Source organism: Ranitomeya variabilis, chromosome 5 (genome assembly GCF_051348905.1).
Source record: "Ranitomeya variabilis isolate aRanVar5 chromosome 5, aRanVar5.hap1, whole genome shotgun sequence".
Classification (NCBI taxonomy): Eukaryota; Metazoa; Chordata; class Amphibia; order Anura; family Dendrobatidae; genus Ranitomeya; species Ranitomeya variabilis.
Window position 1 is genome coordinate 268,837,672 of NC_135236.1, and position 14,537 is coordinate 268,852,208.

Here is a 14,537-nt window from a genome sequence, read left to right on the forward strand (position 1 = left end):
TATCTAGCCTGGTTTTTCCTGGGACTTTGGTCCTTGTACTTCTGTACCCACCCTGGGACCTTTACTTTGGTATTCTCCATGGTGCTGTCCAGAGGGACGTAATGGAAAAAGGGAATTAGACCTACCGGTAATTCTGTTTCCAGGTAGTCCCTCAGGACTACACCCTTATTTCCCTCCCTTATGTTTGTCTTTAGGCTTGCACAGGATAAATCTTCCAGCAAATCGTTCGTCCGTTGGGTCGCCATGGCTCGAGATTAAGATGAAGCCATTAAATGATTCATTACATACGCATTTGAAAGGGCACGTTTAGAACATTTCCTTCTATCCTTCTGTGGTACTTTGAAAAAACACTGGAGGGTGGAGGTGGGAGGGGCCTTTTAACCTCTCTGTGATCCTGTCCCGCTATAGGTCAAGGAAGGACGACCTCCATGGTGCTGTCCTGAGGGACTACCTGGAAACAGAATTACCGGTAGGTCTAATTCCCTTTTTTAGATATTTACCTAATAGATAATTACAATTCTGTAGAGGTATCTGAGATTACTAATCTATTTAATAATAAACGGGTTGTCCAGGATAATGAAAACTAGGCTGTTTTATTCTCAAAACAGTGCTACATCTGTCCACAGATTGTTTCTGGTATCACATACATCTATATCTCATTCTAAAGAACCTCTTCAAAAAAAATTTTACCCAAAAAACCCACATCAAGGAAATCTTGGGATACGGAATGAAATCAGACGTTGTTATTATTATTGATCATACTGTGGCAAAAAGACGACTGGTAGAAGTTAATTGGAGAGATAATTCTTATTTTTAGTAAATATGGCAAAATTAGCAAGCTTATAATGTGTGACTCTGGTTTATTTTAACATTTCACACTCCTAGACATTTAGAAAGATGAGATATGGGAGATGTTTGTTGTGGTTTCAATATACAGTGAAGGAAAAAATTATTTGATCCCTTGCTGATTTTGTAAGTTTGCCCACCGACAAAGACATGAACAGTCTATAATTTTAAGGGTAGGTTAATTTTAACATTGAGAGATACAATATCAAAAACAAAATCCGGAAAATGACATTGTATAAATTATATAAATTTATTTGCATTTTGCAGTGAGTAATAAGTATTTGATCCCCTACCATCCATTACGAGTTCTAGCTCCTATAGACCAGTTAGACGCTCCTAATCAACTCGTTACTTGCATTAAAGACAGCTGTCTTACATAGTCACCATTGTAAAAGACTCCTGTCCACAGACTCCTGCAGCCCTCCTATACACAGTATCATACCCCATAAACCCCTATACACATTATGATGCAACCTATAGTCCCCCATACATGTTAAGATGTCCTCCACAGTCTCTCCATAACCAGTATGATGGCCAATGTCCTCCTATACATTGTATGTTGCCTCATTTACATAGTACTGGACCAATCAGACATGAATTTAGTGTAGAGGTAAATTAAGCACTTTGGAAGGTTTTACACCCCGGGTTTCAGTTCTCTACTGTTAAGTTTCCTATTGTGCTCTAAACATTTGCAACAGAAATGAAACACAAATGTAAATATTAATTTACATCCAAACAATGAGACCAATATGCCCCAAATTTCCACATAGATAAAGCAGGCATTTACAGTCGTGATTAGTGTTGAGCGATACCTTCCGATACTTGAAAGTATCGGTATCGGATAGTATCGGCCGATACCCGAAAAATATCGGATATCGCCGATACCGATACCCGATACCAATACAAGTCAATGGGACTCAAGTATCGGAAGGTATCCTGGATGGTTCCCAGGGTCTGAAGGAGAGGAAACTCTCCTTCAGGCCCTGGGATCCATATTGATGTAAAAAATAAAGAAATAAAATAATAAATATGGATATACTCACCTCTCCGGCGGCCCCTGGACCTTACCGCTGTTAACCGGCAGCCTCCGTTCCTAAGAACGAGGAGTTTAGGACCTTCGATGACGTCGCGGCTGACGTCGTGGCTTCTGATTGGTCGCGTGACCGCTCATGTGACCGCTCACGTGACCAATCACAAGCCGCGACGTCAGCCGCGACATCATCGAAGGTCCTAAACTCCTCATTCTTAGGAACGGAGGCTGCCGGTTACAGCGGTAAGGTTCAGGGGCCGCCGGAGAGGTGAGTATATGGATATACTCACCTCTCCGGCGGCCCCTGGACCTTACCGATGTAACCGGCAGCCTCTGTTCCTAAGAATGAGCGCGTGAAGGACCTGCGATGACTTCGCGGCTTGTGATTGGTCGCGTGAGCGGTCACATGAGCGGTCACGCGACCAATCAGAAGCCGTGACGTCATCGAAGGCCCTTCACGCGCTCATTCTTAGGAACGGAGGCTGCCGGTTACATCGGTACGGTCCAGGGGCCGCCGGAGAGGTGAGTATACCCATATTTTTTATTTTAATTCTTTATTTTTTACATGAAGATGGATCCGATTCCGATTTGCGATATCACAAAAGTATCGGAACTCGGTATCGGAATTCCGATACCGCAAGTATCGGCCGATACCCGATACTTGCGGTATCGGAATGCTCAACACTAGTCGTGATAAAAAGTTTACATACATTCAGAGAATATGAATGGTAACACCAAAACCTTTTCTCCACTCATGGTTAGTGGTTGGGTGAAGCCATTTACTGTCAAACTACTATGTTTTCTCTTTCTAAATCTTAATGACAACTCAAAACATTCAAATGACCATGATGAAAAGTTCACATACCCTGGTGATTTTGGACTGATAACATGCACAGAAGTTGACACAAATTGGTTTGAATGGCTACTAAAGGTAACATCCTCACCTGTGACCTGTTAGCTTTTATGCACACACACTGATTGCAAGCAGAGTGAGTTTCTGTGATCCAGACAGACTCTTGCATCTCTCATCCAGCCAGTGATGTTTCTGGATTGTGAGTCATGGGGAAAGGAAAAAAATTGTCAACGGATCTACGGGAAAGGGTAGTTGAATTGTATAAAACAGGAAAAGGATACAAAAAGATATCCAAGGAATTGATAATGCCAGTCAGCAGCGTTCAAACTGTCATTAACAAATGGAAAAACAGGGGCTCTGTAAAAACAAAACCACAGTCGGGTAGACCAACAAAAATTTTGTCCACAACTGCCAGGAAAATTGTTTGGGATGCAATGAAAAACCCACAAATAACATCAGCTGAAATACTGGACTCTCTAAAAACTAGCGGTGTGGCTGTTTCAAGATGCACAATAAGGAGGCACTTGAAGAAAAATGGGTTGCATGGTTGACTCGCCAGAAGAAAGCCATTACTGCGCAAATGCCACAAAGTATCTCGCCTACAATATGCAAAACAGCACAGAGACAAGCTTCAAAACTTCTGGAACAAGGTAATTTGGAGTGAAAAGACCAAAATTGAACTTTTTAGCCACAACCAAAAACATTACATTTGGAGAGAGGTCAACAAGGCCTATGATGAAAGGAACACCATTTCTACTGTAAAACACGGAGGTGGATCGCTGATGTTTTGGGGATGTGTGAGCTAGAAAGGTACAGGAAACTTTGTCAAAGTTGAAGGAAAGATGAATGCAGCACGTTAACAGCAAATACTGTAGACAAATTTGCAATCATCAGCCCGAAACCAGCGCACGAGACGTACTTGGACATTCCAACATGACAACGATCCAAATCACAAGGCTAAGTTGACCTTTCATTAGTTACAGCAGAACAAAGTGAAGGATCTGGAGTGGCCATCTCAATCTCCTGATCTCAATATCATTGAGCCACTCTGCGAAGATCTCAAGCACGCATTTCATGCTAGACAGACCAGGAATTTACAGGAACTGGAGGCTTTTTGCCAAGAAGAGTGGGCAGCTTTACCATCTGAGAAAATAAAGAACCCCATCCACAACTGCAACAAAAGACTTTAAGCTGTCATTGATGTTAGAAGGGGCAATACACGGTATTAAGAAATGGGGTATGTGAACTTTTGATCAGGGTCATTTGGATGTTTTGGGTTGTCATTATGATTTAAAAAGAGAAAACACAGTAGTTTGACAATAAATGGCTTCACCCAACCACTAACCATAAGTGGACAAAAGGTTTTAGTGTTATCATTCATATACTCTGAAAAAAGGCCAAGAAATCATAAAATTCTGCCGGGGTATGTAAACTTTTGAGCACAACTGTATGAAGGTTTTCCATCAGATTTCAGCCTATCAAGATATTCGTCCACAAAAAATGGAACACAGACGCAAATATTAATTTCTAGCCAAACAACGGCACCAATCTGATCCAGAATTGCCACATAGGTGAATTGGAAACTTAGGAAGGTTTTATACCAGGTTTCAACTATCAAAGACATACTTATTAAAAATTGTAAAAAAAAAAGCTTTTGAGATATTCCTAAAAAAACAGAACACGAAAGCAAATATTAACATATGCCTAAGCAACTGGACCAACCTGCTCTATATTTGGCACCTCTCTAGAATCTACCATTCTCAAAATATTCGCAAAAAATAAAAATGGAACACCATATACAAACAAGAAATAGTGAAATCAAATAGACCCATGTGAAGCTGGATAATTCTACTAGTACAGTATATATTGTATGGCAAGCTCAAAAAATATTCCAGCTTTGGTTAAAACAATTATTGGGAACTTTTTCTTGTTACCAAAGATGGACTGGCAATACATACTGTATATAATTCATTGTCATGTTTATAGCCACTTGAAAAAATAGAAAAAAACTGTAGTCCTATGATTATTTTCTTGCTGCTACCACAAATGGCAGCTTAATATCTAATTTTCACTGTTATTAGTGATGGTAAAGCTGAGGTTATCTAGAAATGTATTACATTTGTGCTATAATAGCATCATGAGACCAGAACATGGAAGAGATTATTGTGTTAGCTCAGTAATATATGTTGACATTCACTTATGTCATACACAGCAGTAAATCAGGAATTGTCACCGAATCAAATTGCCCTCTGGATTTTCACCATTAGTTATAGTTTCCTTCTAATAGCAACCTAATATTCCTTGGCAATGTCTCTTACTTTTTAAGACCAGGCTAGCATTTTAAAATTTAATTAATTGTCATTAGACTGCCTTTAATTTTTGGGATGTTAAAATTATATATTTAAAGGAAGCCCGAAAGCACCTTTGTTAAGTTGAATAAATGCCACATTTTTTTTACAATGTAGATATTACAGTGGGGCAAGCAGAATACAACAATTTAAACATGATTCATGAACTGTATTAATGTTCACTTTCATTTTAATATGATCATATATAATCAGTACTGTGCAAAAGGTAAGAATTATTTCTAAAATGTAATTGTTAATAGTTTACGTTTATCAATGAAATCATTGTGGTAGATCGGCTCACTTGGCTGCACGTAGAGGTAGATACAGGAACACTATCTCCTTAAATCTTCCACTGGTTTGTTAAAAGTACAGCATAAACCAGGTAGCAAAAACAAACCCGGCCTTCCTGGTCTAACAGAAAAAAAAACCATAGCGTATGGTACAGTCCTTGTTCCTACGGGAATCTGTCCGCTTCAGGAACAAACAACAAAAAAGTTCAACCTTCCATAACATGAAAACACAGCTCCAGAACTTGCACCTCCAGGCCCACCTCACACTTAATGCTCTAGAAGTCTGGGTATTTATCCTGTGGACTCTACAGCTGTTCATTCAACCTAGCACTAAACATGGCTGATTCACCCCTTTGAGCACTTAGTGTGCTGGAGCTTTTTCCTAGGCTGATATCACTGAAGCTAACACCCTCATTGAAACATACCTACCCTCCAGTATTTTGCAAGTGACTTTGTCACAACATGCTAAATGAATAAACAAAGGAGAATTTTATATCAAGTCAATACTAGTTGTGACAGCCCCTTAATTTCAAAACAGGATCAAAGCATCAATTCCCCTTCATGCAGTTGCACATTTCTTGATGAAACTCATCAGGGAGGTTGTTCTGAACATCTAGGAGAACTAACCACAGATCTTCTGTGGATTTAGGCGTGTGTAAATCCTTTTGTCTCTTCATTTAATCCTAGACTGATTCAAGTGTAACTAGTGGGATTGATGCTTTGATGCTGTTTTAAAAGCAAAAAATGGTCACACCAAATAATGACTTGACTTAGATTTCTTTTTAGTGTATTTACTTTGCATTTTGTTAACTATTAGGACTCTATTTTGCACCTGCCTACAGCTTTTGCACAGTTTTGTGTGTGTGTATGTGTAATATATACTATATGTATATATATTACAGTAAGTGGTTTTCTTTGCACATAATTATAGGATGAAGTTAATCAGATTATGGAAACCAACTTATGGCTGAAGCATGTAAGTATAACAAAGAGTACTGAATAAAATAAAAAAAATTACAGATTTAATTACATTAATGTTGAGTTACAGAATACAGTATATTATTTCTCTTCAATTATTGGTAGCTGCAGGTGGCTCAAAGTCTGAAAGATAAGATCCCATCCAATTTAAAGGGTTTGTTCTCTTTCAGTCTTCCAGACGATCTTCTGGATCGGCTGCAGTTTGTTAAATAATAATTAAGTGACCTGTACTCACCTTCCCCAGGTCCATCAGCTGCTCTTGGTGTCTAGCATTGTCTGCGGTGCGGACATTACGTTGACACAGCTGCAGCCAATCAGTGAAGTCAATAGCTCTGACTATTTTAACAGAATACCCCTTCAGAACTGCTGAATGCACTGATTGGCTGCCATGCTGTCGATGTGACGCCTGTGGGGCAGTCAGTGCCGGATACTGGAAGCATTTGTCATAGACTCTCCATTGAACTAGGGGAAAGTGAGTATAGTATGTTATGTTACATTTTAGCAAATTGCAGCCAGGCAGAACATTGTCTGGAAAGGAACAACCTCTTTATGTTACATTTACTAAGCAAAATGTGCCAGAATTCTGGAGAAAAATATAACAAATATATAGAACACATCGAAAAATCTCTTATGGGTTCTGTTAGGGCTAGCGGAACGCACCGAGTAAATATAGATGTTTATTATTATTGATGCGTTCGCAGCCCGGTGTCCACCGTGCAGGGGAACCTGCTGCTAGTAAATGGTGGCACTATTTGGCGGTATAGACTAGCTCTGTTACTTCACAGAGTAGCCGTGAAAGGAAAGCACTGCGCCCTGTTAGACGTCACAGGAGCACAGGCTAACTGCCCAACAGAGAGCAGTCAGTGGTCATGCATGCACACAATCTCCTCACTGGAGGTGCTGGTATTCTAGGGGCTTATTTCAGCCAGGTCCCTGAATACAATCTCACATGACCACACTGGCGCAAAGCACATAACTCAGAAAGATACTAGCGCATGGCCGTGCGGACATGCGCACCTTTTATAGCTGTAGCAACTACAGGACCTTCCAAAAAAGGACTAATGGGAAGTTGCCACAGAACTTGAGCAACTTCAGGACCTTCCTAGAGTACCAATGGGAATAGCTGCAGTACCTGAGCATGTGACCCTCGATCTCCAATGAGAGATCTTACCCTGGGCATGCTCAGAAGGGGAAAAGTAGGACTTAGTCCCAAAGACGTCTGCTCGCTGCTGACCAGGACTGGCTATAATGGCAGAAGCTGGAAAGGCAGCAGTAACCCTTCGCACAGTGTCAGACTGAGCATGACGCAGGGACCGACGCCTCCGCTGAGCAGGCTCCACTGCGGCAGGAGAAGAATGGGAGACCGCAGTGGAGATGGCCCGAGATTCCCCCTGTGCAGAGGCGGGAACTCGACCCCTAACAGGTTCTTTAATCTTTTAAAAGTGTCTAGGAAACGGGGCCTGACAAAGTAGAGTTATAAAATGTACCACATTTATTTAGCTTGGGCTCCAGGGTTTTCCTTGGTACAAACTATTATTGTAAAGTAAAGCAGGCCTGACTTGGGAAAAGGAAGAGAAAACTGTCCAAAATCTCTACTGGATTGGGTTCAATGTACAAACAATACAACAAACAATAATGTTTGTAAAGCGCTGTGGAATTAATGGCGCTATGTAAGTGAGTAAAATAAATACTAAATAAATAAATAAAATGTAGAATTTTGCACGTGCCTTTCTTTCATAAATTTGGCACTACTTGCACCATTTCACCTTTCTCACAACACAATACATTTTATAGGAATATTGATAAATCTCCTACTATGTATTAAGACTAATAACATGTAAAAAGAATTATCCATTAGTTTAGCATGGAAGAAACAATGTACCGTATGTCACAAGTCCAAATGTATGAATATCGTTATAGACTGGTGTCGAGACATAGGCAGAATATTGCTACAGTTGCACGGAAAGAGGCTGATACACTTTGGTACACCATTATATTTCAGAATATTACTTGTCTTATAATAACATTGGGAGCACATATCAGACATATTTCTACTACTGAATAACGTCAAGTGCAATTTGAAATCTGTGTATCAGAAAGTTTATATTTAATGAAAGCAAATGATCTTTCAGCATCTTCCATTTCTGGGATGTCAAGTCTATTTATGATAAATCAGAAAGACTGAAACGAGTGATCCTATGCAGAGCTAGGGCTCCATCTCCAGGAGAAAGCAGTGAACACAAAACCCTTTTTATACTCCACAAGCCTAAGGCTTCACATACATTGCAATATTGTACAGCAGTTCAGCTTGGGAGGATTCTACAAGTGTGAAATTCAAAGTATGTGAATGATTCTATGACACAGAGCACAGTCTGATATTGAGGTGCCATACATTCTTATGCTTATCCATGTTATATATATATATATATATATATATATATATATATATATATATATATATATATAACACGCAAATATCAAAATTTTAAATCTCTGGGGGAAAAAATAGGTGCTATTTAACAAAATACTCCATGTAAAACAATTTTTAATTACTATTATTACTAATTAAAAATTATTATTATTGTAAGTCATACAAAACCTACAAGAAACAAAATGAGCAAAAACCCTGCTGTAGCTAAATAAGTAAAAAGCAAAAGTGCATTTAAATAACACAGAGTTCTTAATAATACTGTTTTTGATCAAAAATAGCATAAAAGCCATCCCACCACGACAAGGTAACTCTGTTCGGGACAGTCCTACACTGTCTAATATTAAAAACTTCCAATCAGTGGCCAGATGTGATTGCTGGGTGGTACAAATGCTATGAGGATCTCCTGTTGTTTGCATTGTACTGTTTGTATAATTTTATTCTTAATTATTGATTCCATTGCTAATTTGTATCCCACGTTTAAAGGGGTTCTCTAGGAGATAATGATGACCAATCCTTAGGAAAGAATCCCCCTAATCAGATGTAGCTTGTTTTCTCAGCCACCAGTGTAGGGAGCCAGAACACCAATGCTCCCTATACTCCTGTATACTTCCTATACTGCTGCTCATCCCCATTCAATTCAATTGATTTCACTCATTCACTTCAATAGGAACTTTATTGCAACCCTTGAGAATGGACACTACCAAGTGTATAGAGCTATGTACTTCTGGTGGCTGTGGAAGCTGGCAACAGCCAATTGGGGTCCAATGCCCACTAATCTGACATAGATTACCTATTATGAGAGTAGATAATCAATCATTTAGTTAGGATCAACTCCTTTCAGATTTTAAACCCCTGGCAGAAATGGACCTACATGTATGTCATATGTGAAGGGTAATACTTTCTTCCAATTATGTACATCAGGTTGCTCACAAATAATCACAAGGTGACTGGCTTTTTTAAAAAGGCTTTTCTACTTTAACATCACAGGATCCAGTCCAATTTTTAGCACTACAGAAGTGTATTATGGCGTTCTGAATTAATCCTTAAAGGGAACTGATCAGAAACTTTTAGAAACCCCTCTTTATTTCCCAAACCATTCATTTGATTCTGTAGCTCTTTAAAAGATAAGCCAGCCAATCCTCATATAAATGATGCTACAGTAGTGAGAAAACACATTTTGAAGTTGTATCTGGCAGTGCATTGAGGTGTGATGATGCACTTCTAGCTTCTCAGCCTCACGCTGCATTTCCTACCTAGCAGCACACTTTCCAGGTTGATTGGCAGGTCATTTACTCTGGTACATGGCCACTGACCTGTCAATCAGCCAGGGGAGGGTGCTGCTAGGTAGGAAATACAGAGTGAGGCTGAGAAGCTAGAAGTGCATCATCACACCTCAATGCACTTACAGATACAACTTGAAGATGTGATTTCTCTCTGCTAGAACAGCTCTTTGCAGTTATAGAGGAATCGACTGGCTTATCTTTTAAGGAGCTACACAATCATACTAATAGTTGGGGGAGGGTACATTACAGGTTCCCTTTAAAGTACTAAAACTGCTATTCAAAGAAAATGAAGTATATTCTATGTGTTATAACAAATAGCTTCACAACTTTTCATATTTTACAGATATGGAGCGACTACAAGCTGAAATGGGATCCAAGACAGTTCGGAGGAATTGAATTTATTCGGGTTCCTGCTGCACAGATCTGGAAGCCGGACATAGTTCTTTATAACAAGTAATTACTCTCTGTCGTTATACTTGAGTGCTTTTAGGCTTGATTTACTTACAAAAACCAGTAAATTTGTATTAATGGAAAAGTGGCTGTGATATATGGTATACTCCTTTTAACTAGAAAGATGCAATATAATGTACATAATAGACATCTGAATGACATCCTAGAAGAATTCAGCACAACAAACAAACTGAAGTAAGACAAGCTGCTTCTGGCTCCTTTAGAACGGGGAGCAACTACGTTTATTAAAGATCAGTGAGACAAGTTCCATTCAACAACCCCAAGAAAAAATTATATACATCTATAGTTATACAATGCTGTTGCTGCTATACCAGGACATTACAACTAGCGATTAGAGTTGAGCGACTTTTACTTTTTTCGGATCGAGTCGGGTTTCGTGAAACCCGACTTTGTCAAAAGTCGGGTCGGGTGAAATCGGCCGATTATTGCGAAAAGTCGGGGGCCGACTTAAACAGGAAACCCAATGCAAGTCAAAGGGGAGTCAATGTTGGCAGTGAGTGGAGGACAGGAAAACACCTACAGTGCCCATTTTAATGCCAAAAACATCAATTCTTATTACTTAAGCTTGTCAATGTTAATTTACTTTATAATAATAGTTAGGCATTGAAAACTGGGGGTCATTTGGCTAAAGTTGTGGGGGGGTAGGGCTGGCTCAAGATTTTCATGGGCCCAGGAAACGCGGAATACGTCACGGCGGTGGAGCAGGGAGAGGTAAGTATTTCAACTTTGCAAGTGCTGTGATCCTGAGCAAGCAGGGGGGGCCCACTCGTTGGCACTGGCACAGGGCCCCTCATACTACGGCGGTGTGTTTGACGGCGGGTGGCGCCTCCCACTGGCAGAGACACTTTTGCGTACTATGAGGTGCCCTGTGCCAGTGACGTCGCCAACGAGTATGCCCCCCACCTAATGAAGGAACCTGCCCTTTGATCTGCACCTTCCTTTTTGTCCCCATGTAAGGTGGTATAGTATGCGGGAAGGGGAACCTGACTTTCAGCAGGGTAAGATTCTGGCTGTGTAGACTACAAGGGGAATGTAGTGGTCTGGGTCAATGTACCAGCAGACTCATCTAGCAGTGGCTGGGCAATGGGCAGGGTGAGGAGGAAACACAGATATAGGCCCAAATAATAAAGTAGGCTAAATGCAGTTCAAAATTGGTAACAGGACTAAACAGGCGGCATTGCTTTGTTCAGCGGAGGAAAACTGTAATGAGTGGCAGACACAGTTAGTAGGCCCAAATAATAAAGTAGGCTAAATGCAGTTCAAATGTGGTAACAGGACTAAACAGGCGGCATTGCTTTGTTCAGTGGAGGAAAACTGTAATGAGTGGCAGACACAGTTAGTAGGCCCAAATAATAAAGTAGGCTAAATGCAGTTCAAATGTGGTAACAGGACTAAACAGGTGGCATTGCTTTGTTCAGTGGAGAAAAACTGTAATGAGTGGCAGACACAGTTAGTAGGCCCAAATAATAAAGTAGGTTAAATGCAGTTCAAATGTGGTAACAGGACTAAACAGGCGGCATTGCTTTGTTCAGTGGAGGAAAACTGTAATGAGTGGCAGACACAGTTAGTAGGCCCAAATAATAAAGTGGGCTAAATGTCTGCCAAAAAATTGTTCATAAATAAACAGGTGGCATAGCTAGGTACAGGGGTTGGCTCCTCTGCTGAGTAGCAGACAGTGGTAGTAGGTGCAAAGTATTAACTGGTCTAAATGGATGCCAGGGCCCCTGTATATTTTAACTATAATCTATCAATTCAACAAATTTGTATTGGCAGTGCCATTGAAGGATTTAACAGCACAAACTATACAGTGGTGGAGCAGGGAGAGGTAAGTATTGCAAGTGGTAGAGTATTGCAAGTGGTAGAGCACTGTTCGAGCTGGGGGGAACACTCTCTCGTGGGTGGCGGTACTGGCACAGGGCCCCTCATATTACGACGGTGTGTCTGACGTTGGTTGTGCACCTCCACCGTCAGAGACACTTCATTGTACTATGAGGGACCCTGTGCCAGTGCCGTCGCCCAAGAGTGGGCCCACCCACCTGTCCAGACAAATGGCACTCTCATGGGTGCTTGCGCCAGGTGGTGACCACGGCCCTGTGGGGGGAGTCAGCCCATTTAGGGAGGTATAAAAATGGCCTATGGTGGAAATTCAGCAGCTGCAAATGGAGGAATTGGAGAAGTCAGTAAGCAGAGGCCAAAAGCAAGACATTTTTCAGGCAAGCTACGTGTCAGCAGGGGAAGGTGGGGCAAAATAATTTGAAATCCATGATTGGTTCATTTTAATGAAGGTTAGATCATCAACATTCTGGGAAGCCAGATGTGTCCTTTTTTCAGTCAGTATTGAAACAGCAGCACTGAAGACTCTTTCTGATAGCACACTAGCAGCAGGGCAAGCGAGCTCCTGTAAGGCATATTCTGCCAATACAGGCCAGGTGTCTATTTTAGATGCCCAGTAATCAAAGGGGAATGACCTGTGAGGGAGAACATCGATAAGGGAGGAAAAGTAGTTTGTAACCATACTGGACAAATGCTGTCTCCTGTCACTTTGAATCGATGCAGCAGTACCTGTCGTGTCAGAGGTCATTGCAAAATCACTCCACAACCATGTCATAAAACCCCTCTGTCCAACGCCACTTTGGATTTGTGCACCTCTAACACCTCTGCCATGTTGCCCCCTACGGCTCATGTGAGTACCATCACCGCCGCTGTGTGCTGGGAATGCCTGAACCAAACGGTCTGCAAGAGTTGCTTGTTTGGTAGCCAATATTTGCTCAAGGTTCTCATGTGGCATGATATTTTGTAATTTTCCTTTATATCGTGGATAGTGTTGAGCATTCCGATACCGCAAGTATCGGGTATCGGCCGATACTTAGCGGTATCGGAATTCCGATACCGAGATCCGATACTTGCCGCGTATCGGATACCGGAATCGGAAGTTCCCAGATTCAAACTGCACAAATTCAGCCAATAAGAATGATTCCAAGTGTGGGCACATCCTGTTCAGCATGGAGGGCATGAAACTACTGGCATGGCTGTGATTGGCTGCTGAAATGATGTCATGATGCAGTTTAAAAGTCGCTGGCGCCATTTTGCGCTCACTCTGCTGTGAATTCAGTTAGTGACAGGACGCTGTTTGCTGACTGAGGGCCAGTTTAGAGATAGCGATTTGCTTCTTTGTGCTTTTCAAAGGCTAATTTAGCAACCGCTGTGTTCACCTACTATTCACCTTGCTTTTGCCTTGTAGCGCTGTTTTCACAGCGATCTGCAAGGTCTGTGTGTGTGTGTGTGTGTGTGTGAGTGCAGCCCACTCTCTAGTCTGAGTGCAGCCATAGGCCATCCATAGCTGGTTGTATTCAGTTCAGGGAGGGTGGTTCATTGCCTCATACTGTTTGTTTTTTTTTTTTTTTTCAAGTAGTGTAGTCTGCTGCTCATTTTTTCAAAAAATTCCTATTAGTGTCTTTCCACCCATCTCCAGCTAACTTGTGGAAAAACACTACATAGGATAAAGTAGAGGAGGGTTTTTGGGCCTTGCAGCGCCGTTTACGGCTGTCTGCACGGTCTCCGTGTGACTGCAGCTCGCCCTGTAGTCTGTGAGCAGCCATAGCCTGGTTGTCTCCAGCTCAGGGTTCTTCACTGCGTCATACCGTAAAATCAATTTTCCTTTTGTTTTAAGTAGTGCAGGCTGCTGCACATTTTTTCAAAAAATTCCTATTAGTGTCTTTCCACCCGTCTCCAGCTAACTTGTGGAAAAACACTACATAGGATAACGTAGAGGAGGGTTTTTGGGCCTTGCAGCGCCGTTTACGGCTGTCTGCACGGTCTCCGTGTGACTGCAGCTCTCTCTGTTGTCAGTTCAGTCCACAAAAAATAAATAAATAATAAAGTTCACCAAACACACCAGCGACACCACTTAACATTTGTGTAGGCCACATTAGCTCATATTAAAGTCTAGTCCACACTTTATAAAATTAGTGTTTCTTATACCTGTTAGGAGTTGTTCAGGAATAAGC

The 14,537-nt window shown here is 41.2% G+C and overlaps 1 protein-coding gene across 2 annotated transcripts in view; it reads left to right on the forward strand.

Moving 5' to 3' along the window:
- The window catches only part of LOC143775753 (neuronal acetylcholine receptor subunit alpha-3-like), a 125,300-nt gene that overhangs the window by 70,668 nt on the left and 40,095 nt on the right, over positions 1-14,537 (forward strand). For both annotated transcript variants that reach the window (XM_077264269.1, XM_077264270.1), the window contains exons 3-4: positions 6,299-6,343; positions 10,403-10,512. In XM_077264269.1, coding sequence (XP_077120384.1) covers positions 6,299-6,343; positions 10,403-10,512 — 155 coding nt within the window. The remainder of the gene's footprint in view (positions 1-6,298; positions 6,344-10,402; positions 10,513-14,537) is intronic.